Genomic DNA, 21,069 nt, shown 5'->3' with positions numbered 1-21,069 from the left:
ATTTTTCGTATGCCTTCGATACCTTATTGCCCAGTATGTACACAACAAATCCCATTTATGCTGCACAGACAAACCCAATTTTATTATGCTTCTTTACGGCGAATGATACACACTAGTACACTTTCATTCGTTTCACTCCGCTTGCTAGTAATGTACTAGCCACGATCCGATCGATCCAACTTGTTGTAGACGGGTTTTGTTTTTGTTTTTTTTTTCATTAAAACCAGCTTTACCTAGCAGTCCTTGTATCTTGTAATGATGATGATTAGATTATTTGTTGGTTTGCCATCCTGAACGAATGCAGTTTGGCTAGGCAGTGGGAATACAGTGTTGCCACGATGAAGCATCAATTTAGTGCTGGCTGGTACCAGACTATTTTCCCCCGTAAACACCCGGTGACAAGTAAAGGAAAGCGAGGACTAAACTGGCTACTAACGACCAGCGACGAGTGGCACTGCTTGCGCTTCACTTCTATCAGCTGCTTTGCGTCATCGTTGCTCGACAGATTGGTGGCGTATTGAAGCTCGTTACAGTTTTCATTGAATGCCAACAACCGGAAGCCGTTCTCGTACGGCGAACAAATGACTCTACCGTCTGGCGAGAAACAAGATTCCTTCATGTAGCCCTGGTTTGTGTTGGACTCCTGAATGTAATAAAGCATGCGAGCCGTATTGCGAGCCACGTTTCTGCAAACGCGTTTCCTGCCGGCACCCGAGTACCCGGTACTAGGGGACGAGCTGACGCCCGAAACTATGCCGTAAATTTGACCTCGGTTGTTTCGCACGTTCGTATTGGACAGATTATTGCGGTCTCGAAACATTACCTCCGTTGCCCAGATGTCCGTACTAGAGATGTCGGAGCGTGCGTTGCGTCCCGTGCCCATCATCCGGCTACCACGCCTGTTTCGTCCGCTCACATTCCAGGGCGTTGAGGGTTGCGTGCTTGGACCAGCCTCCATGTTCTCGACTTCTTGTTGCAGTGAACCGGAGCTGGACCCGGATGGTGCTTCATTATTACGATCCGAAGCCGCGCTCCGGCTGGTGCTCGCCTCTCCGGGACGTTCCCTGCTTGCACTGTTTGACGATACCATTTCACGCATGGTTACGTTGAGACGAAACACGCTGCCCATATGATTGGCTCGGGTTAACCGTAACCCGCTCGTGCTTGGCTGTATTCGCGGTGCCACATCCGCGCTGTCGTCTTTCGTTTCTTCCTCACCGCGACGTTCGTTTTCGCGCTCAAGCAGCTCCTCTTCATCATGATCCAGATCGTCGTTTTGTGGCATTTCCTGAATATCGTGAACTACGGACCATTCGGTTTTTTCGTCGCAAGAAACGTTTCGGCTTAGAGTGCACCAGCCCTGCGGATGAATCGTCAGGCCGCTCACCATTTCCGGAGAGTTGTCGGCTGGAAAGTCGGTCACCAGCTCCACGCGATTCTTCTTGCGCTTACTGTAAAACATGTGCCTGAATCGGGCCGCCATCGGGATAAGCTGCCTGCCGAATTGCATTAACCGGTAGACATTCGGGTAAAACCCGTCGAGATCTCCCGCGAGGTTGGCAAGATCGAGATCGTGAATGATCAGCAGATATCCGCTGCTCGTGCTGAGCACTAACCGATTCTCATCCGGCGTCAAACGTGTTCGCAGCAGCCCAGAAGTATGCAGGACTCGCCGGCACACGGAGCCGTATTCAGTGCAATTGTTAATCTCCCAGGCGTAGATCGACCCATCGAACCCGGACGATAGTAGCACGCTGTCACGCTTTGAGTACTCTACGTTCTTCACCCAGCCAGTATGCCCGTTCAGGGTGCGAAGTTTGCTACTTAGGTTACGGATGTCCCACAAAGCAACCGTTGTATCATCGGAGCAGGTGGCGAAGAGCCGATCATCTATAAACTTTATGCAGTTTACGCTGTCGTTGTGGGCATTTTTAACCGCGCATATTTGTATCTCCGTGAGTGGATCAAACAAAACAATCGATTTTTTCTCGCATGCCGCCACCAGCAGCGAGCCGTCATGCGAGAATTCCAGATTGTACGTTCCGCCGTAGTCCCGCACGATGCTGGAGAAACGGCCGGGATCATTCCAGATCTTTTTCGGTTCCAGCGACCGGTAGATGGTGCGGTGAATTGTGTCTGCATCGCCGAAACGCGGTTGTAATCCACGCTCCCTCCCTTTACACCATTGGTACAACGGCATGAATCGGGTTTTAGAGCCCGCCGAATCCATGCTTCTTGGTTGGTTGTGATAACTGCTTTGTGAGAACAAAGTCTTGCGAAGCTAATTGCTACGGTTCCGAACACTTTAGCAGAACATCTCAGCAGTTATGCCACAACCGGTGGCATTCGATGGAAACCGCAATGCTATTTCTTCGTTCAACGGGATCTTTGCAGCAAGAATTTTTTTTTATTTCTCGTTCAATGTATGTCGGGAATCAAATGACTAAGCAACCACAGCTACTGAAACAATAAATAAGCACTATTTTTTGTGATCTAAAATGAAGAAACGTTCATTTCTACAAACAAAAACGATAAAATGAGTATTGAAAAATAAGAAGATGGTACTAAATAGAAATAGAATTAGTTATATGTATTTACGTGTCAAAGCTCCGCTAGGCCATGCAAATTGTTTACTATGAAGTGAAATAAATCGTATCGTGCTGTTTTGTTTACCAAATGCTTATTTGACACTACACCCATCCCATTGCTAACAACGCGATTGAGTTGTCCGGTATGTAAACATTTACCCGTATGGCTGAGGAACTGACATAGAATAGTCCAACGAACCTCTGGAGCTATTTGTAACATTTAGTGTTTTGAAATAAAAGTATTTGGCTTAAATTTTGTTGCGGCATTTTCCATCACAATGGAAAACTGCAATTCAACCATTAAAATACAGAAAAACTGTTAGCTTTGACGTTTACAGTGTCACAGGATGAGCACGCTCCATTGTTTCGGTCAGAATCCATCCAAGGAAAAGTTTATTTTGCTTTTAAATATCTATTAAAATTCAATTGCTCCGGTATCATTATCCTCAGCCAACAAGTAGGTACAATCAATAATAGCTTGTGTTTTGATTTTCAATTCCGCTCTAATTACTGTCTAGTCAAAGTTTCTAAACCAGCAAAAAACGGAGTATTGTTTACCAAAATAAAATCATCTTTCATCTTAGCGTAATAATTGTAAATTTAAAAAATGATCATTGTTATAAATGTTGAAGATCACTAAAATTGATCGAGAACATTCACGCATTTTCTTGTCCATCTCGTTGCAGCGAACTCTTCTGGGATTTGAGTATAAAAACAAGATAATTTGGTGTATGGTGTTAAGCCAATGCAATATCCCACAGTGAAGATAAGACACGACGTCGCTAGATGTTACTTGGAAAGTAATTCTAAATACCACTAATTGGATTGCAATTGGAACATGTCACGTGTTACGAAAATTAAACACGTTCTAAAGGAACAAGAGGCAGACGATTACGAAGTGCCGAAAGAAAATCAGCGCATCGTCCGCATCGTGGCTAGCAGGGGGAACAATTTGCATGAAGTCGAAACTGCAGAAGACAACGAAGAAAGCTTTCTAGTATCAATGCCTGTAAAGTTTCGCAAAAATGTGTGGGTAAAGCGAGGCAATTTTGTACTGATTGAACCAATAGAGGAAGGCAATAAGGTGAAGGCCGAAATATGCCGAATTTTGACACCGACGCACATCAAGATCTTTGAAAAGGAAGGTGTTTGGCCTCGAAAGTTTAGCAAAAAGCGAGAATTAGAAGAAAACTTGGACGAGGATGGACTATTTCGAAATACCAACCGGAAATTTGTTGCTCAAAGCTCAGATGACGATGACGACGAAGATGAGGATGAGGATAGCGCGATTGATGAAGATGAAGATGATAGCATTAACGACGATAGATGTAACAAATAAAGCATCTAGAGCACCAAAATGATGTCCCTAATGCATGGCTAAACTCTTGATTCGAATGCACGTTTTCTGGCATAACGGCGTACAATGCGTTTATTAGTTTATAAGATGGAATTATCAATTATACACGTGTATGTACATTTGTAATTGCGTATGCTTAATTTTATTTGAAAGAATGATTGTTTATCAATCATTTAGCACTCTTTCATATTTTAGCTTTGGCTTTTGCGAGAGACAGAGCGAGCGATGAGAATAGAACGTAACAATACGTTTCGACCTATTGACGTAGAAGTAAAACTCCTTTGTACGGTTGATTCAAACGTTGCGTACCAACGCTGTCTACCAATCAAATATATATCTCCTAATCGAATTTCGTTGCTTTTCAACTATTTTCATTGAATTTTTGATTTCCAACGATTGCAATGCATTCAAAGAGTGCACCCCAATGCAAGACATTCTACGCTATATTGTATCAGTTATATGTCCTTGGAATGCTTCTACCTTTTGAACACTAAATGTAATACTAGTTTGAAAATCCTCGCGACGATGGTCTAGTTCACCTTTAAAAGCTATAAAATAACATACAATAAGGGCATAATCCTACTATATGTGACTATCCTACTATTTGAATTCTGCAATAACTGTACCTTTCGATTACGGTATGGTACTAACTCAATATTAAAATTTTCTTAAGAGCGGTAAAGAGTACACTGAAAGGGTTTGCTTGTTACGTATTTCTAGCTATAGTACTTTTGCTTACGGTAGAACAGTTTGCAGCTAGTAAGTATGTTTGAACTTTTACTACAGCAAAATGATTTCCATTATGTTTTCTTTTAAAACTCTACGATTGTAGAAACCTATAGCCCTGTTCAATGGAAATGGATATTTAAAAGGATAATAGGAGCGCTGTATTCCAAATCATAAAGCCAATTTTGAAATACGCATTTACAACACAGGTCGAAAAAACACTTTCCTATTTACTTTCCTTATTTCTCGCACCAGTCGTACCCTTTCAATTTAATCTTCTCTGTCTCTAATCGATTTATCATATTTGTTATTCCTTCAAACAAAGTAAAATACAGGCACTTGAAGAGTGGATGAAGATTAAAAGTAACTGCGGCGGGCTGCAGATTCGCCGGAGAAAGACTCACACGCTTATTACACCATTTAGCATCACAAAAGCAAACATGATTACTTTCTGAAGTAGCTTACTCACTTTCATTTCCTATTTTTATCTTTGACTTTTGTTAGTTTACTCCATTACACATCGCTATCACTATCATGATAGTATTTTTTATATATGAGTTGTTCCTAATTCCTTACGCCACAGACCTATGATGGAGCACGCCATCATAATTAGTATCAACATTAGCACCGTGCTTTGAAGCACAGATTTATAGAACAGATTATTTTTGCTGATTTGTTGTATTATTCAAAATTAATGTACTGCAGTGTATGATTTAAGTTGTGTTTGTTTCAAAACGGACTTGTGGAGCTAAGCATTGCATTCAATTGTAGTTTAACTCCCTTTGTGTATCTAATGAAATGTAGATACAACATCAATTAAATCATACTGTATACTTCAACAATAGGTTTTTTGAAAAATGAAGTACATTAATTAAAAATGCATATTTGAGCATTGAGACAAAAAAACTACGCGGTTACGAAATGCAGGTAAAGCAGAAGAAATTTAACGATCGAGAACAATCAAATAAATAGCTAAAATTATGAGCACAGAAATACTTGTATGCCGCCTTCATGTCTTAAGATTGAATTTCAGTAACAAGTCATACATATCATTCCCAAGCGATTTCAAGTGACTGAGACACGTGTTTCTTCTTCTTCTTAATTGGCTCGACAATTGGTGTACGCAGTCAAGGCGTACCTTGCTATGCTTAGCCCAGGCTTTCTATGAATTTGAATTTCTCGTAGCTGGATAGTCAAAGTCCTGCGTACGGGAGAGGCGGCTCAGTCGAGATTCAAACGGCTATCGAGCCCCCCAGACACGTGTTTAGCGCATAGTTATACAGGAACACGTGTTTAGTGTTTAGTTCATTATGATACTTCATTGATGGGAAGCTGCGGTTGACGCTCTTTGGTATGAAAAGATTTTTTTCATATTTTTTCGTTTGCTTTGAATATTTTTTAAAACTTTATGCCTAACACAATAAACAAATGCCAGCCGTGCTGTACGAGTCACTGCCACCGTGTTTGGAATGTGGAATGCATCGGGTTGATTAAAGAATGTTTTAGAACATGTTTGCTAGAAATGTAGCGGAATCATTGTGTAGGAATAACAAAACATATTAGAAGATAAGACCTATTGGAAAAGTCTATCACATAGAGCTTTATGATAAATGCTATTTTAAAATCATAAGAAACCACAACAATAAAAACAAAGTCATTGTACCGCAGTATCGATTGTACCGATAAATAAAATTGAGAATGACTACCTTTGCGTTTTAGACCAATAGCTTAAAAATAATCAACAAATGTAGCTGGTCTACGCATGTGCCCACGCAGATGCCCAGTAAAATGTAATTACCGTAGAAGCTTCGTAAGGAATGCCCGAAAAAGCCCTTCCCCAAACTCTTATGTGCTAATCGTTTCTATTGTACCTGTGGTAGCCGCTTCAACTAGGTCTTCATTTTCTTTTTCGTCACGTTCCTTCTGCTCACCGTCATTATTCTCCTCATCATTTCCACGATCCGCTTCTTCAATCTTCATCGCCTGATTACTATCAATCCGTTGCTTCGGTTCAACAGCTACAATATCTTCTATGCTTGTTAGGCAATCTTCCCCAACAACAGGCTTGGGAGACGTTTCTGTGGAGCTTATCGGCAGCGTTGAAGGTCTTGAAAGTTTACCGCTGCCGGTCGATACATTAAGTTCTTTTTGCTCGCTAGCGGAGCTCGACGAGTCGAAGGGAAATGTTTCCACTTGTTGTTCTACCCGTGGTGTAAAAACAGCTACGACATCCGTTTGGGTTTCAATAGTACAACGAGGAATATTGCCGGCAGGCTGTTGGGTAGGTTGTGGAACATGGACTAAAAATTGCATACAACCAACAATATCCCTAACGGCTCCTTGCAGTTGTTGCACTTGATTCATCAGCATTGAGCACGATTTTGTTAAATCTTGAAGAGTATTACTCTCCATCACGTCGCCTCCCACATGAACGCCTCCACACGCTTCTTCTGCTTCCAGTACTGTTGCTTGCATTTGGCCACAGCTGTTATTGCCAAGGGATGTAGGATCTGCGGATTGATTCATAGCGGAAACTTTTCTCCACAGTTGTCGAAGGGCTTTCATTTGTAGCTGCTGAATTTTACGACCAGATTCCAGTTGTTCTTTTGTCACCTGCATATCTTTGGTAAGTTGCAGAATATGGTCGTTAGTTCGTTTATGAAATAACTTTTCCACGACGTCACGCGTACGTTTGCGAGCTACATAGCCGCGCCATAGCTTCTGTATGAGAATGGCTGAATTTTCCGTTGCCTTGTTATCTTCCAACGTCTCCTTGCCAGCAGGAGCGACATCCTTCGTTTTCATTTTCAATACCATATGTTGGACGACAGGTTGATGATGTTGATGCGTTTGCTGTTGAGCGGCCTTGTGACGTATAGTACGTAATTTTTCTATATTGATTGCCTCACTATCATCATCGGAACTGACCGCGTTACTCGACCCACCTTCTGAGGGTGTTGCCGTGGGTGCATGCACGGAATGCCTTGATTGTGCCGAAACAGGCCTCGAATGATTGTTGTTCATGCTAGCACCATTGCTACTATTACTATTCAGGATTTTTCGAGGGGAAAGCGATGGCGACGAACGTTCACTGCTATTGTTTCGTTTCGATGGACGCGGGCTTGCACTTTTGGGCAGAGAGTTGCACCCGCCAGATTGACTAGCAGACCGATTGGTATCTACAAATAATAAACATATAAACAACAATAAACATTTTACAATAATGCATGAATTAAAAAGTGACTGCCCTAAGCTTACCTTTCGTTTTTATGGCTTTCGGGATTTGAGGAGTTTGCGGTTGAGGTTGCATATTACAGTGCTGCAGATTTCGCTGAACAATACTGGCTGCCGTGGTGGTGGTTGGACCACAATCAGGACTCATCAATGATTCTGGCACGGGTACCATTTTTGAAGCAGCAGTTAGTGGACCGCTACCAGCCGTTACAGTTGCCCCTGTTTGTTGATCTGTTAGGTACCAGTGGTATTAGAGCATCGTAACAACACCGTCGAGAGCCGACAATTAATCACAAGGATTCATACTTACCACTATACAATACCCCGTGATTTTGATTCGTTGTCGATGCAAGTTGTTTGCTTAGAACAACACATTCGTGGAATGAACTTGGCCCGGTGTTAGCCGTGTTTGATGCACCACCGTTGTTAGTTGCTAGCATATTGGGATCCAAACTTTGCGACATTATGTTACTGTCCGATGTTATGTTATCGATAAGAGATCTTGTCAACTCAAACAATTGTGATCCACCCGAACTGCTCTCGTTATGCCCAGAGGAAATTGAACTGGTCGAAAGGTTACCATGGTAACTGTTTGACATAGCATCGGGCGAATTTTGGCGCCCACTGAGACGCGACACCCGGGGTGACTGTATTCTTGTCGCCTGTCCTTTCCGTCGCAAAGATGATGGTGAATTGTTTGCCGACTGGTTTGTACCATCGCTTCCCAGTGTCGTTTGCTCTTGCAGTTGCCGCTGATGTTGTTGAGCCTTGCTAAGGATAAGTCGCAGTTTACGTTCATTTTGATTTTCCAGCGCTTCCCCGGATAGCGGACAAACACTGCTAAGGTAACGGGCCAATGACGACTGTTCCCCTATTCGAAACTGACGTCCACGTCCCTGGCTGTACAGCCACTCCGCTTTGAGACTTTCAATGGCAGTGACAACGAAACCATCGATTTGCTTAACGCTCATGCACCAGTTTAGCACAAACGGACGATAGTCAAATCCACTAGAATTAGGCATGTATTAGGCGCATGGAGTAATGAATGATCAATCGAAAACGAGTTTACGAAGCATGTCCTGGTACTTACATTGCACTGCCAGTCATTTGCACGCATGGATTATCCGTTATCGTGATACTGTTCAGGTTGTTCAAATGGCTCAAAGTGCAGATTTCATTGAGATCCGATATATTATTCTTCGCTAGTGTTAAAGTTTCCAATGATTGAGGTAAATGTTTATCACATTGCCTTAAATGCGATATGCGATTTCCATTGAGAAGCAGTTCCTGAGAAATTACATTCACGATAATCATAAATGCGGAAATTTAAAATCAAAATATATTACCTTTAAATTTTTCAAGTAAGAAATATCTGACACACTCGTAATGCTATTTTCCGACAAATTTAGATACTGCAGGTTCACATTGGTATTGAGATGTTCGATGGTTTTGATATTATTACATTCTAGATTCAAGTGCGTTAAATATAGCAAATCTTTAAGCCCCTCGATTGTGAGAATTCCATTATACGACAAGTTCAGCTCGCGTAAGCAGTGCAACCGGCATACGCCGTACATTCGTAGCAGCTGGTTTTTGCATAACGAAAGCTGGAAGATCATAGTTAAAGAATCAGTTCACGTTGTAACGTTGATCCATACGGAATGGAAGAGTATAATGATTGCCTCACTTTTTCAATTTTTAAGTACGAATCGATATTATCAATCTTTTGCAGCTCATTGTCATCTAGTATGAGTACTTTATATTGTTGAGCGTCTTCCATTTTCGGCACCTTTTTGAGGCATTTCTTTGCCAGATCCAATGTAGGCTTTTGTGCATCAATCTCCAAATCTATAAAAATAACAAATACATCCATAATCGTGTTGGGCGCATCATTAATCACAGAATAAAGAAACTCTAGTGAAGCTTGTTGGCCGCCTAGCACCATTATCACAGGACGCGTCGGAACTACACAAACGAGCCACTCCTTCACGAGTGGAACAATAAGAAACAATCATTCAATTATTTACCCATGATGCTGCGTTCGTGTAAGACAACCACACTGATTCACGGTAAATATCGCGTAAATATTGTTGCCACCGTTTCACCTATTGCCTATTTCGTCCTATTTCCTACTAATACCAAATGCCAATTTGTATAAATCCATAATATACTATGGGCAGTGCGTTTTATGAACAATACTCTAATACTCCGCATCAAGCGACATGTTGTTGTACCATTCGCAAACGCCCATGCGCTGTCCTGCCCGAGGACACTCAAAGGAACACAAAGAATTCAACGCCACATGATGTACGCCAGAAAAAGGACACACTACGCTTGCGAACAACGTATTTCCATTGTTACGCTATTCACTGTTCAACAATAAAAGCTCAAAATTACGGAATTTACTTTTTCTAGGTACGGCTCATCAATGTGCAGCGATAACACTCGCGATCGTATTCAAGACCTTACGCGCCAAGCGTTTTTTTAAGGAAATTCTAAAGAATGCCACTATTGAAGCGTTTTTTTATTATATGTGTTAGCAACGATTGCACCGGCTCTAATTCTTCACGTTCTACGATTATGATGAATTTTTGGCTTTTTTTACGTTCATTCGTAATTCCGTGTGTCCATAAATTTGAAATTCATGGGGAAAATGGGAATAATAGCTCTTTTAAATATAAAAAAATGCATATTAAAATCAAGCGTGTTTATCGTCACCCCAAAATGGGTGACATGGCATTCCAGAAAATTTGCCATCACCCATTTTGCGGGTGACGCAGCATTCAAGGTGTTAAATACTGAATGTAAATAAAGCCGGAAATGTTTGAAAAAAAATTATCGATGGAAAACATAAATAAAAGGCCTTTTACGCAAAGGTTGTCATTTAAGTTGACAAAACGAATGTCAACTTTCATTTAGCAAAGAGCAAAACACCAAGAACACATTTACCAATTTTGTACAGAGTACACCGCATTGAAACAAACAAAAACTACAGCCGGCATAGCAGATCGAAGGAGAACATATAATAAATAGCTTAATAGATCACACAGTACAGGGCCATGGAGGAGGATTCCTCACCAAATATCAACGTGAACACGGGAGACATCAATGAGTTGCCAGCCTGTTGGCTCAGTTGACAAGTTAGAAACGCGCCGTGAAGCAAGGCGCAGGATATTAGAAAATTCCAGTACTAATGGATACATTCGATATTTCCCTTCAAAGATCACATCAGATCTCTCTTATATAGTATATCCCGATCCACAAGATGAACGAATGGAGTATGTTCATCCACTTGTTGAGATGCTCCTGGCCAACTCTGGATTGATCGACGACTCTCATGAATGCAATGAACGGCGGAAATGTTGCTAGTGGCGGTCAAAATAGTGATGTTTTCCAGCTACTCAACACACTTAATCAAGTACGGTCAAATTTTGGTAGTAGTGGTAGAAACGTGGGCTCATCTCAAACTCCTACGAACTCATCCCAACGAGCCGTAGTAATTCGCGATTCGCACAATTGGAATGGTGATCTTGCTCGGTGGCATCACAATAAAACGTCGCAAAATCATGAAGCTAATTAGCACAGTCAACAAGGTATGGCCTATTTTATGTTTTTCTCTGTCATCACTCACCTGCTGTGGAGTGATCTGTGGCTCGGTATTGAACTGCGGTACGTGCTTGGTTACGATTAGCTCGATCCTACCGTGGATACTCCAACTGTCGTTTTAACACAGTGAGTCACAACTTGTTTACACTTATTTTCAGTAGTTTTAATATTTTTTATTGCTTCTATTAACGATAAGTTTCTCTTACCATTTAATCTCGTCATAAAACTGCTCCCAATCTGGTAGCAGTACGCCAATTATGAAAAGCAAGAAAACTGTTAGGGGCTGAACAGTCGGAAAGAGACACCCAAGTTCCTATGGACGGGAAGCAGATTTTTTGGGTTTGCCCATGTGAGCAGCTTCGACAGTAAGTCCTCTTTTAGCAGGAAAAGGGCTCATCAGGGAAGACGGCAACAACACGTTCTTAACGCGCACTGCTTCCAATTTGTCTGACGCTAGCATCTTGGTCTCCCAATATTTTATCTTCTCTTGATGGCGTTTCATATCCACTTCGGCCTCTTTGATATAGCGCTCTTTTTCGGCTTCGGGTAAACGCTTTCATTGCATTCCAAGATTTTTCTTTTGCATTTTGTTGTCTTCGGTTGCCAGACCCTCAACCGATTTGTTCTTCAAGCAAAAACGCAAAAACCCGTTCATCGGCCGTTTTGGGCGACCGAGATCATTCATCATCCGCTTCTGATCGTGTTTGACGTTATTTTTATGCTTCTCCTGCTGCTATGCTATGCTTATGCTTCGTAGAAGCACTAGATAATATTCTATACTAAATATCTCACCAATCCGTTGCCAAAAGAACCATTACAGCATTTATGTTGAGATGTAATATAATTGAAGGGCTCATTCAAACAATTACAACAAATGCTCCCGATTCGTACAAATAATAGCAGTTTTCGGTCAGAAAACATTTTTATGGAGTGCTAGTGAGTCGTTTATCGATAATGCCCAACATTGCAGTCCGTCAAAAGACATTAACCCCTTTAAATGGTCCAGATAGTTAGTTTTTTTCAAAACACACCCTTCAGAGAGGAAACTGTGTATACCCTCCTTTTGAATTGCAGCTCATCCTCGTATTAGTATGCTTTCATGAAATACTGATTGATTTTAGTAGCATATCTACCATCATCGTCAATAGACAAACGGATGGTTCTTTACTCTAACCGTCTTAAGAGATAAAGAGAGCACAGGACAGTGAGTAAGATCACTTTTTGATGAATTGAAGAAGAGGCAGTGCATGGAAGCGAGAGCAAAATGTGAAACGACAGTGAGTGAATTTTTTCGGTTGGTTGTGGCGTAACGAGAGGTAGAGTGAATCATGAAGGCTGATGAGTGAGAGGGGAATAAAAACAGATAGCAGATAAAGTGAGATCGCAACATTATACTACGGAAAGTTCTTGTTGGGATTGCTTGCGAGTGAGATGAATGTTAAAAACAGACAAAACAGTGACAGCAGCTGCCAATTAAAATGACAGTGGTAAGTTGTCATTGAAAAATAGCGCGTATTCTTCCAGCCACACACAAAATCATTCTTGAAAGTATTCGTCATTAGCACGCTATTTTGGCAGCAAAGTAACGAAACAATATCGAACGCAATGGCGCAATTCGAGCGTAGATCAATTGTAAACGGTGCTCTGCTGAAAAAGCACATTGGTAAACCAGTAAGCATCCATCTGAAAGTAGCCAGCGCGGATGATGGCTGCAAGTCGTTCAGCGGCAAATCAACAGATGGTGTTAACGTTCAAGTGATGCTATCGGAGCCATTGAATGGTGCTTGCGCCGAGTGGGTCGAGGTACTAGGAGTCTCGGCACCCAACGACACGGTCCGAGCTAAGGAAGTACGTACTAGTAGGCCTGGATGTAGCATGCTATCGAACGAATCAGCTAACCAATTAAAATGTGTTTTTAGATCATAACATACTTCAACAGCGGCGAGAAAACTGAAGATTTTGATGTGGATGGGCATAACATGCTTTGCACATTATTATCTGTATGCAAAGAACCATTTTACATCGGTTCATAGATATAGTGTAAAGATTAATATACGAAATTTAAAATTCAAGTTATTGTAAATTCTTTTGGCAAGTCGTTGATGATCATTTTGTAATGTAACTATTCATGCAGCCGTAGACTGACTTCTACTAGCAGTCGCATCATTCGCCAGCATTCTAGGACCACACCGTAACAAATCGGAACGCATTCAACGACGAATCCAACAATCGTACTACTGTCGACTATTCCTTTGCATCCGTAGAGTAGTAACGCTTCAGTTTCTCTCCACGCGTACCATGGTACCATAAGCGTAACTATAGCTAGAGTTTTCCAAATGAGAAAGATACTCTCCTTGAGTAAGTTTACGGGTTCAAGCGATTGCAAAAATGTATCGCAGATAGTACGCATCGTTAGGTTTCGTTTGTCGATTTCTCGTTCAATGAGCCGCTTAAGATGATCGATTTTGTCGAGTGGGCTTCCTTTGATGGACCTAAATGAGCAAAAGAAATCCCCGCAAACGTACACAACGGAAATGAACATAGCAGAAAGCAGTTGGTTCATTCCTGCGTACTGTTTGCGTTCGATGTCGGGTGACTCGAGTGGATCGTGCTGGTACACGAACTCGTTCCAGTGGTAGCGTATAGAGGAAAGAATGTAATTCCACAATCGGGGAATGTAGTACGGTTTCTCAAGCACATTGTCAAACAGTGGATCTGCACGTTCCAAATAACCGTTCGTTGGAATATAGTTGAGACTGTGCTTTTCCGCATCACTGAGCAGCTTCAAATCGATCATGTACAACAGGTAGTTGGAGGTGACGCATTTTTCGTTGTACTCGTTTGTCGTGTCGCCAACGATGGGAATGCACACGATCCGCCATGGAAGAAAAGATGTTTTGCTCGTTATCAACGAATCTTTAACGTTCGTATTGAAACTGTCGACTTTCGTTATGTTTAGTAAACACATCAGTTCCTTCATATGACGATTTCGATGCATGGATGGGGCTAAAATTATGTGCTCATCCGCACAACGAGTTCTGAACGAAAAAAAAAAAAGATTCTCTAAAATTTTCCGCAAGAAATCGCAAACGAGTATTTACCCCTTCAGCCAGGCATATTTGTTCCAGCACGACATAAAAGGCAAAATAAACTGTGGCAAGCAAAGTCGCATATGTCTGCTGCTGCAATCGCTAATGTGATGTAAGAATTCTGCTCGCAATTGCACTATATCAATTTCTCCTAACGGCGGTGGGTGGAGGAAAAAAGAAAAGCCACTGATACGTTAATCACCAACGTTAATCTGACCTCACGGTTTGTCGGACAAACCTTCCATCTCCATTAGCACACACAACACCTCAGGATTTCGTGACCGATCTACGAAACTTTTGATGCCTTGAATGTTCGTTCGCTTTAGCCATGGATAGCGTTTGAACAAGATTATCAACCAGAGCTTGCGGGAAAGTGCAATAGCTGTAAAGCGCAAGGCATAGTAATTTTTGTTTATTTAAAAAAACGTAAATTAACATTACTTACTTGTATAACTGATAAAGAAAAATGGTAATAAGAAACAAAAGAGAACGGTAAATGCGATCGTGCTCATCGCTATTCTGGCTGTCGTTGCATATGCCAACATTGTTCCAAATGCCTATAAAGATGAGTGTACCGTACGCTGCTCAATCCTGAAAGTAAGTGATTTGGACTGTCTGGCACATGGATTGGAACTAGCTGGCCAATTTGAGCGTAGCAAAAACAATCGCAAGCGATACCGTTTATGCATGGATGCTTATCAATGTTTTCTTTTATATTTTATTTCATCCAAGAATCTTCCATTTATTGGTTTGCATACAGGATAGGCTAGCACAAATAATTAGCACAATAATAAGTTATGTTTTCCCGTGGAACTGAAACAAATTACATCATGATCAACTGTAATTTATAATCTGTACTTAGAACTGTTGATTAATCAAAACAGTCACAAGTGATGAGAAAATCCAAGGATTGATTTATAAAATCCGGAAAATGGCCAGTTCACCGGCAAAAATCAAAGCTGGAACAATCAAACAAGCTATAAGATTAAAGAATTTACCCTAATACGAGTTGGTTACTATCGACTAAATACCTTGGGAATGATACACAGTAGGAAGGATGGAAAGTATTTTTGAAACATTTAAAGATATCTCAAACTGGAAATATAAAAGTTTGTTTTAAAATAATTTTCACCTGAAAGTTTTAAAAATCAAAGAGCATGTTTTTAAAAGAGCTCCATGAAACAGTGGCTTGAAGTTTTGGTCTTGCTCAGATTTTAGCTTTTTCTTATTTATGGAAACTAACGTTATCTGTAATATTTAGAGAAATTGTTTGTGGAACGATATTGAACCTATTTTCTTGATGAATCAACAAAGTAAAAAAAGCATTTGTTTCAAAATTGAACACGAACGAAACAGTAATAAAACAAATCTTGATGCATAGTTGCACAACCACATTGCTGGGCAATGTAAACTTTTTATTTTGGCTATATTGCGTGTTGAAAACTAAAACCATGTTGTAAATTAAGTTAGCTGTTGATATGCTTTAACATAATCAAACTTAATACACTAACTCCACTCGTATTTTTACATCCCAAACTAAGTAAAAGCTTCACAAATAATATCAGTTTGAGATCGGGAACGTTTAAGAACGAAACGTTCGACCTTTAAAATGAAACCTTGCAAGAGCTTAACTAGAGATACCCAATGATAACGTTTCTTCATTTAGCTCATTTTCTTTGATACCGTACATTCCGGACAGGAGAGCGCCATGCATGATCGCACTAGCAGGATTAACATCCGTCGGTGCCAGTATCGTTCCGCTATCCCCTTCATACACGAAAGGTAGACGAAGAATCCAGTAGGAACTTTGGGTCAACTTTATCGGCTCTGCCATCCCCGTCGTGAATGTAATGCTGTTTTGCATGTTATTTTGAAAAATTTTCACCTTTGGATCGATAATTACATTCACCGGTGCCTTTGGAGTGATAATATGAACACGCATCAGTTGCGCTGTATTGTTCATCGCGTTTCGACACGGACATGGGAAATAGATGGGCATATCGTTCGTTACCACTTTGCTTCCACTATCGCGCGTAATTTCAGACCCACTGCGAAGAATGCTATCTGGCGCGCTCATGATAAATCGATGGCCTACGAGACATTCATATTCAACACCGATGAATATTTTCAAGCTAAAGGTTTTGTTAAGCTCAAAACTTTTTGCCGAATGAGGATTGACTTTCTTGCGGTTGCGAATTTTTTCATACGACGCCGCCCAAGATTGCGCGTGTTCCAGCCGCACGCTTACATCCCACGGTAACAGAAAATTCGACCCAGACAAAAACCCACTTTGTACATGTTCTGGCAGGCCTGTATTGTGTGTGTAGATGGAGCTCGATCCTAAGCACACCAGTGACCAGGAAGGAAATCTTGGAAGCAGTCCCGCCGGACTGGTAGTATGAAGCATACCCGGAAGATACTCGGTAGTAGAAGGTAGCCGGGTTGGTCCGTGTGGGTGTTCAATTTCAGTAGACGAAGATGCACCAGCGATACTGGGTGCTCCTACCTTTATGACTATTTCTTCAATTTCGTCGGTATTGCTGGCAAGTCCTACATCTAGGTTGCTATTCCTTGTTTCGGCATACTCATAACGATCATCATCTTGTTTCCCCTCAGATGGCCTCCTTTCTCTACGTGTTTGTCGGTCATCCATTTGAGCGTCATTATTTACAAGCTCATCTTCATCTCCTACAGATACTATGTTGAAGCTTAAACTGGCCGAACTATTCTGACTTCGCTGACTTCCCGAGAGGAAAGGCGTGTGGCCACGAATGGGCCGAATATTCGCCAGCCCCATGTCCGAAGCGGTTCGACCAGTACTATCGAAAGACATGAGGTTGGAAAAATTTTTGTTGATAAATTCCGCGGCACGAAAGTCGCTAATAGAAGGTTCGAATATGGGAAACTGTACACGTTCAAGACGGTTGCAGTTGCTACAGCTTTTAGCTATAATTTGAAAGAACTCGTAATTCGCCTGTCGTATTGTGTAGGGATCTTGACGGTGACCCTGCGTACGACCGCAATTACACGACGCTATGTAAATAACCCCACTCGAATGATCGACAGGATCAATTGTTCTATGCTTTCCTAGCACGCATGGGTTACCGCGCAAACTAAGAAATTCACACTGCTGTTTACCATTTTGCCAAATCGCATCGCAGTACTCTTTCAGTCTCTCAATGCTCGGCTTCAGTTCGGGTCCACGAGCATACTGCAGAAGTAAGTTTAGCGCGTCCTGGTATTTTGTTTCGTGAAATGAGGCACTATAGTGTGGTGGTAGCACATCCTTGTACTTGATCATGGCCAACTCCAGCCCATGCTCGCATATTTCACCGAAGAAATGTTCATCGATGTCGACAATATTGTGGAAATTCTGCAAATAAGCGGCCTGAAACAAAACGTGCAAGTGTGTTTGAGTTAGCATATTTGTCGCAGTGTCATTTTTAGGACATACTTACATAGTCTGTGTCGTAGGCATCGTAGTACGGATCGTTTGGGTTTTCGATAAACAGTTCATGCATAAATTTAAACATCTGAAACCAAGCGCCTGTGGTAGGGAGCTGTTAAATGTTACAAATGTTATGTCGGTAGGACGGATATGAATAAAATGCGCATACATGTTTGAAATAGTTAGCACATTAGCAATCAACTTACAGCAAAATGTGTCCTGATTCTTTGTCTTGATTGGTTGTCACTTTCGTCAAATCCACATTCCAAACCATCGTCGACGTGATCCTGTATCAATCCCAAAATGCTTCTTTCTGCTTCTTGCGTTGGGTCCTTCAAAGGAAATTTGTATTTCAAGGGGAAACCAAAACAATCATACGGTTTCGACTGCTCCAGGATGACCTGCTCATCATTTTCAGGTAACATTCCCATGTTGTTCTGCTGTTGTTTTACGAGGAACATTGAAAGCATATCGATGGAATCCATCAATGGATCCTGGCGGGATGCTTTGGACTCGTTGTAGAAAACAAACTGCCTGCTTCTTGGTACCGAAAACAGGGACATTGCATTATTGTTCGTGATTATGAATTCATTTCGTAGTGTTTTGTTGATAAAATCTTCCACTTTCGTTTCAAGTTCTTCAATATCTTCTGCGGAATGCTGTTTGCTGTCACTGTTGGGAAGATTGAACATGAAGAGCAACCGTGGGCTGCAAAGACGACACTCTTTACCCATGAATGAACCAATATTTGCTGCTTTCAGCATTCTTGGAAGAAACTTCAGGACATATTTCTCACGAATAATTTTCAACGATTTGAATATGGAAAGATATGACATGTCGAACGACATTGAGGATTCTACGAGTACCAAAATATGGCACACTTGCAGGGCAAACAAAAGCACCCTAGCAAAACGGGTGCGGATCGCACTATTGAATTCTATGAAGTGCAACGGGGATTCAACGGTTTTTTCCGCCATCATCCGTTCGGCGAGCTCTAACAAAACAAAGCTATCAAATGTGGCATCGAAATGAAGAAACAGCGTTTTTCCTTCTGTACGAAAGTAGAATTTTACTTGTCCCTAGAAACAAAAAAAAACAAACAAATATTAGAAAAAATATTGATTTCGCAAGTTATGGTGTCATACGACAGTACATCAATTCCAGGTTCTTCTGCGAGCGATGGATGAACGTTTAACAGATCAAAATCCACTAATTTATTACAATGAGCCTCTGTAGATTTTCCCAACACTCCGACTATTATCATTGATTTATCGTTTTGGAACAACTTCTTCCTGTGTGCAATAAGGTTAAATAGATAAACGACGCGTCGTACATAGAAATCGTAACACTTACCTTACGTCCACGGGGACGTTGGGAAATGTAAAACTTTCAAATGGTTTCATTTTCTAAAATAATCTTAATATGCTTCTTTGTTGTTGAGATTTTATCACACTACGATACTGGATTCCCCAGTTTCACAGGGATTCCTGTATGGCACCTTGAATAGCAGTAATATTCATTTGCAATTTTTGACAAAAACAGCGCAACTTAAGTCAATAATTGTTTAACATTCTTTGCTTATTAAAAAGTAATGCTTTCTGCCTACAAAATCGAATTATAAATACTCATTGGCATCCCACTGTTTTGTAGGCATATGTCGATAGCTGTACTGTCAGGTTTGTTGTGAAATAATGTTTGTTGACAGACGCGTGTTGTCGAACACAGGGGCTTGGTACACACAGCGCGTTGGCAGTATATGACGTTTTGAAGTTCGAAAAGGGTTATACAGAATGAACCGATGAATCCCATCAATGAATTGAAAAAATGGTCGGTAATTTGTACACAATTTTGGGGCGCATGAGAAATTGTTTCCGTATTCGAAAATAGGGAAATATTTGAAGCGTTAGCGTGCGGCACAAATATACTGCCCTACCAAGAAAGACAACCGTGACTCCATTTAAGCAAAAATGTGGGGATCCGCGTTTTTCTGTTTTTCGCGATTCGCATTGATTACTCGTGACGTGTCGCGACAAAATAGATAAACTGGATGCTTCACTAAGTTCTTTTAGGTGCTCTACAGAATGGCGTTTAAGAAAATCATCTATCTTTAAAAAAAGCCCCGAAATGGCGATTACGATTGTTTAGTTTAGTGACTGGCATGAAATCAAAGGAGATGTCCAACATAAGAAAACCGTAAAGAGCGTTATTAAATTCCAAATTTCTTTGCGAACTTTCGGTTATCAGTTCTACTATCTTTAATAAGTAATATAATTTCAATAGTTTTATTTAGCCTCGTTTTTTCTCTTCATAGTGAATTTTATGACACTTAAAATTTACAACAAATGAGACAATATTGCGTCTTTTGTTGGTTTTTTGTTAACTTTTTTGAAGGATGAAATATTTTTTGTTTCTAAATAAAAGTTTTTTGGGTTGAAAAAAAGAAAATAAGTGTCAAGAAAACGGCATATGTCTTTTATAAACAAGAAAGTTATGTTATTTTTAAACAACCGCTATCTAAATTGAATTACAATCGCTTTGCTTATAGATGTTGATAAATGCAACAGGACACTTATTTGTACAGAAAAGCTATGAATACGAAAAAAGACCCATACAAAAGGTTTTTATTTAAACTTGCTTATTCAGCGCAACCTTGAATACAAAAAACGCGTAACGCGTAAAAGAAACAAAATACATTTTGGTTTCCATAAATCGAAATTATTGCTAAACTTGAAAAGATACATGCTTTTATCTTCATATCAAGCCAATCTCAGTCATCATATTTATCGCTCATATCAATCTCAGTCCTTAATGTTAATGTTTTTTTGGTTTTGGGGCTTTTCCCCGCTATACTGATGACGAAAACGCATCTAAAGTCTGAATATTTTTAAAAACTCGAGCAATTATGTTATCGTTGCTTTGTTCTTTCTGTCTTTATTGATGAGGCAGTATATGTTCGGATATAGCGTTTTTAACGTCTACTATTGTTCTTTTTTTCCAAAGAAATTGCATTAGCAAATTTTG

At 40.7% G+C, this 21,069-nt stretch overlaps 6 protein-coding genes across 8 annotated transcripts; 2 read left to right on the top strand and 4 right to left on the bottom strand.

Moving 5' to 3' along the window:
* Positions 1-79: 79 nt before the first annotated feature.
* On the bottom strand, positions 80-2,230 carry LOC128725357 (DDB1- and CUL4-associated factor 10). The gene has a single exon (XM_053819097.1). It carries the CDS (start codon positions 2,228-2,230, stop codon positions 347-349), a length of 1,884 nt encoding a protein of 627 aa, XP_053675072.1. The 3' UTR covers positions 80-346.
* Positions 2,231-2,713: 483 nt separating this feature from the next.
* Positions 2,714-4,266, top strand: LOC128723490 (probable RNA-binding protein EIF1AD). 3 transcript variants are annotated; one of them, XM_053817238.1, is made up of 2 exons: positions 2,714-2,731; positions 3,275-4,266. In XM_053817238.1, the coding sequence occupies exon 2, from the start codon at positions 3,427-3,429 to the stop codon at positions 3,925-3,927; it is 501 nt and encodes a 166-aa protein (XP_053673213.1). In that variant the 5' UTR covers positions 2,714-2,731; positions 3,275-3,426; the 3' UTR covers positions 3,928-4,266. The 3 variants fall into 3 exon arrangements, with proteins under 3 accessions (XP_053673213.1, XP_053673212.1, XP_053673214.1); XM_053817237.1 differs by lacking the exon at positions 2,714-2,731 and adding an exon at positions 2,875-2,957; XM_053817239.1 differs by lacking the exon at positions 2,714-2,731 and adding an exon at positions 2,975-3,045.
* Positions 4,267-6,516: 2,250 nt separating this feature from the next.
* Positions 6,517-9,936, bottom strand: LOC128724158 (uncharacterized). Its single transcript, XM_053817922.1, has 7 exons — positions 9,933-9,936; positions 9,593-9,753; positions 9,252-9,512; positions 8,996-9,192; positions 8,216-8,913; positions 7,930-8,136; positions 6,517-7,850 (listed from the first exon to the last, which is right to left on the bottom strand). Exons 1-7 carry the CDS (start codon positions 9,934-9,936, stop codon positions 6,517-6,519), a joined length of 2,862 nt encoding a protein of 953 aa, XP_053673897.1.
* Positions 9,937-12,590: 2,654 nt separating this feature from the next.
* Positions 12,591-13,564, top strand: LOC128726060 (uncharacterized). The gene is made up of 2 exons (XM_053819841.1): positions 12,591-13,359; positions 13,431-13,564. The coding sequence occupies exons 1-2, from the start codon at positions 13,117-13,119 to the stop codon at positions 13,542-13,544; spliced, it is 357 nt and encodes a 118-aa protein (XP_053675816.1). The 5' UTR covers positions 12,591-13,116; the 3' UTR covers positions 13,545-13,564.
* Positions 13,565-13,633: 69 nt separating this feature from the next.
* LOC128724157 (uncharacterized) lies at positions 13,634-15,145 on the bottom strand. Its single transcript, XM_053817921.1, has 4 exons — positions 15,046-15,145; positions 14,839-14,982; positions 14,613-14,751; positions 13,634-14,549 (listed from the first exon to the last, which is right to left on the bottom strand). Exons 1-4 carry the CDS (start codon positions 15,143-15,145, stop codon positions 13,634-13,636), a joined length of 1,299 nt encoding a protein of 432 aa, XP_053673896.1.
* An 883-nt stretch (positions 15,146-16,028) lies between these two features.
* Positions 16,029-19,451, bottom strand: LOC128725662 (nonsense-mediated mRNA decay factor SMG8). Its single transcript, XM_053819422.1, has 5 exons — positions 19,402-19,451; positions 19,202-19,340; positions 18,255-19,127; positions 18,059-18,160; positions 16,029-17,988 (listed from the first exon to the last, which is right to left on the bottom strand). The coding sequence occupies exons 1-5, from the start codon at positions 19,449-19,451 to the stop codon at positions 16,228-16,230; spliced, it is 2,925 nt and encodes a 974-aa protein (XP_053675397.1). The 3' UTR covers positions 16,029-16,227.
* Between the last annotated feature and the right edge of the window lie 1,618 nt (positions 19,452-21,069).

The sequence above is a fragment of the Anopheles nili genome, chromosome 3 (genome assembly GCF_943737925.1).
Source record: "Anopheles nili chromosome 3, idAnoNiliSN_F5_01, whole genome shotgun sequence".
Lineage (NCBI taxonomy): Eukaryota > Metazoa > Arthropoda > Insecta > Diptera > Culicidae > Anopheles > Anopheles nili.
Note: the sequence above shows the minus strand (reverse complement) of the source record. Positions and strands in the feature narration are given on the sequence as shown.

Coding starts and splice junctions, on each gene's coding strand:
- LOC128725357 (XM_053819097.1), bottom strand. CDS start 2,230: ATGGATTCGGCGGGCTCTAAAACCCGATTCATGCCGTTGTACCAATGG.
- LOC128723490 (XM_053817238.1), top strand. CDS start 3,427: ATGTCACGTGTTACGAAAATTAAACACGTTCTAAAGGAACAAGAGGCA.
- LOC128724158 (XM_053817922.1), bottom strand. Junction 8,914..8,995: donor CAAATGACTGGCAGTGCAAT/GTAAGTACCAGG, acceptor GCCTAATTCTAG/TGGATTTGACTATCGTCCGT. Junction 7,851..7,929: donor GAAAGCCATAAAAACGAAAG/GTAAGCTTAGGG, acceptor TATTATTTGTAG/ATACCAATCGGTCTGCTAGT.
- LOC128726060 (XM_053819841.1), top strand. CDS start 13,117: ATGGCGCAATTCGAGCGTAGATCAATTGTAAACGGTGCTCTGCTGAAA. Junction 13,360..13,430: donor ACACGGTCCGAGCTAAGGAA/GTACGTACTAGT, acceptor ATGTGTTTTTAG/ATCATAACATACTTCAACAG.
- LOC128724157 (XM_053817921.1), bottom strand. CDS start 15,145: ATGTTGGCATATGCAACGACAGCCAGAATAGCGATGAGCACGATCGCA. Junction 14,983..15,045: donor TTTCTTTATCAGTTATACAA/GTAAGTAATGTT, acceptor TGCGCTTTACAG/CTATTGCACTTTCCCGCAAG. Junction 14,550..14,612: donor AAATATGCCTGGCTGAAGGG/GTAAATACTCGT, acceptor TTTTTCGTTCAG/AACTCGTTGTGCGGATGAGC.
- LOC128725662 (XM_053819422.1), bottom strand. CDS start 19,451: ATGAAACCATTTGAAAGTTTTACATTTCCCAACGTCCCCGTGGACGTA. Junction 19,128..19,201: donor CAGAAGAACCTGGAATTGAT/GTACTGTCGTAT, acceptor TTTTGTTTCTAG/GGACAAGTAAAATTCTACTT. Junction 18,161..18,254: donor GAATCAGGACACATTTTGCT/GTAAGTTGATTG, acceptor AACATTTAACAG/CTCCCTACCACAGGCGCTTG.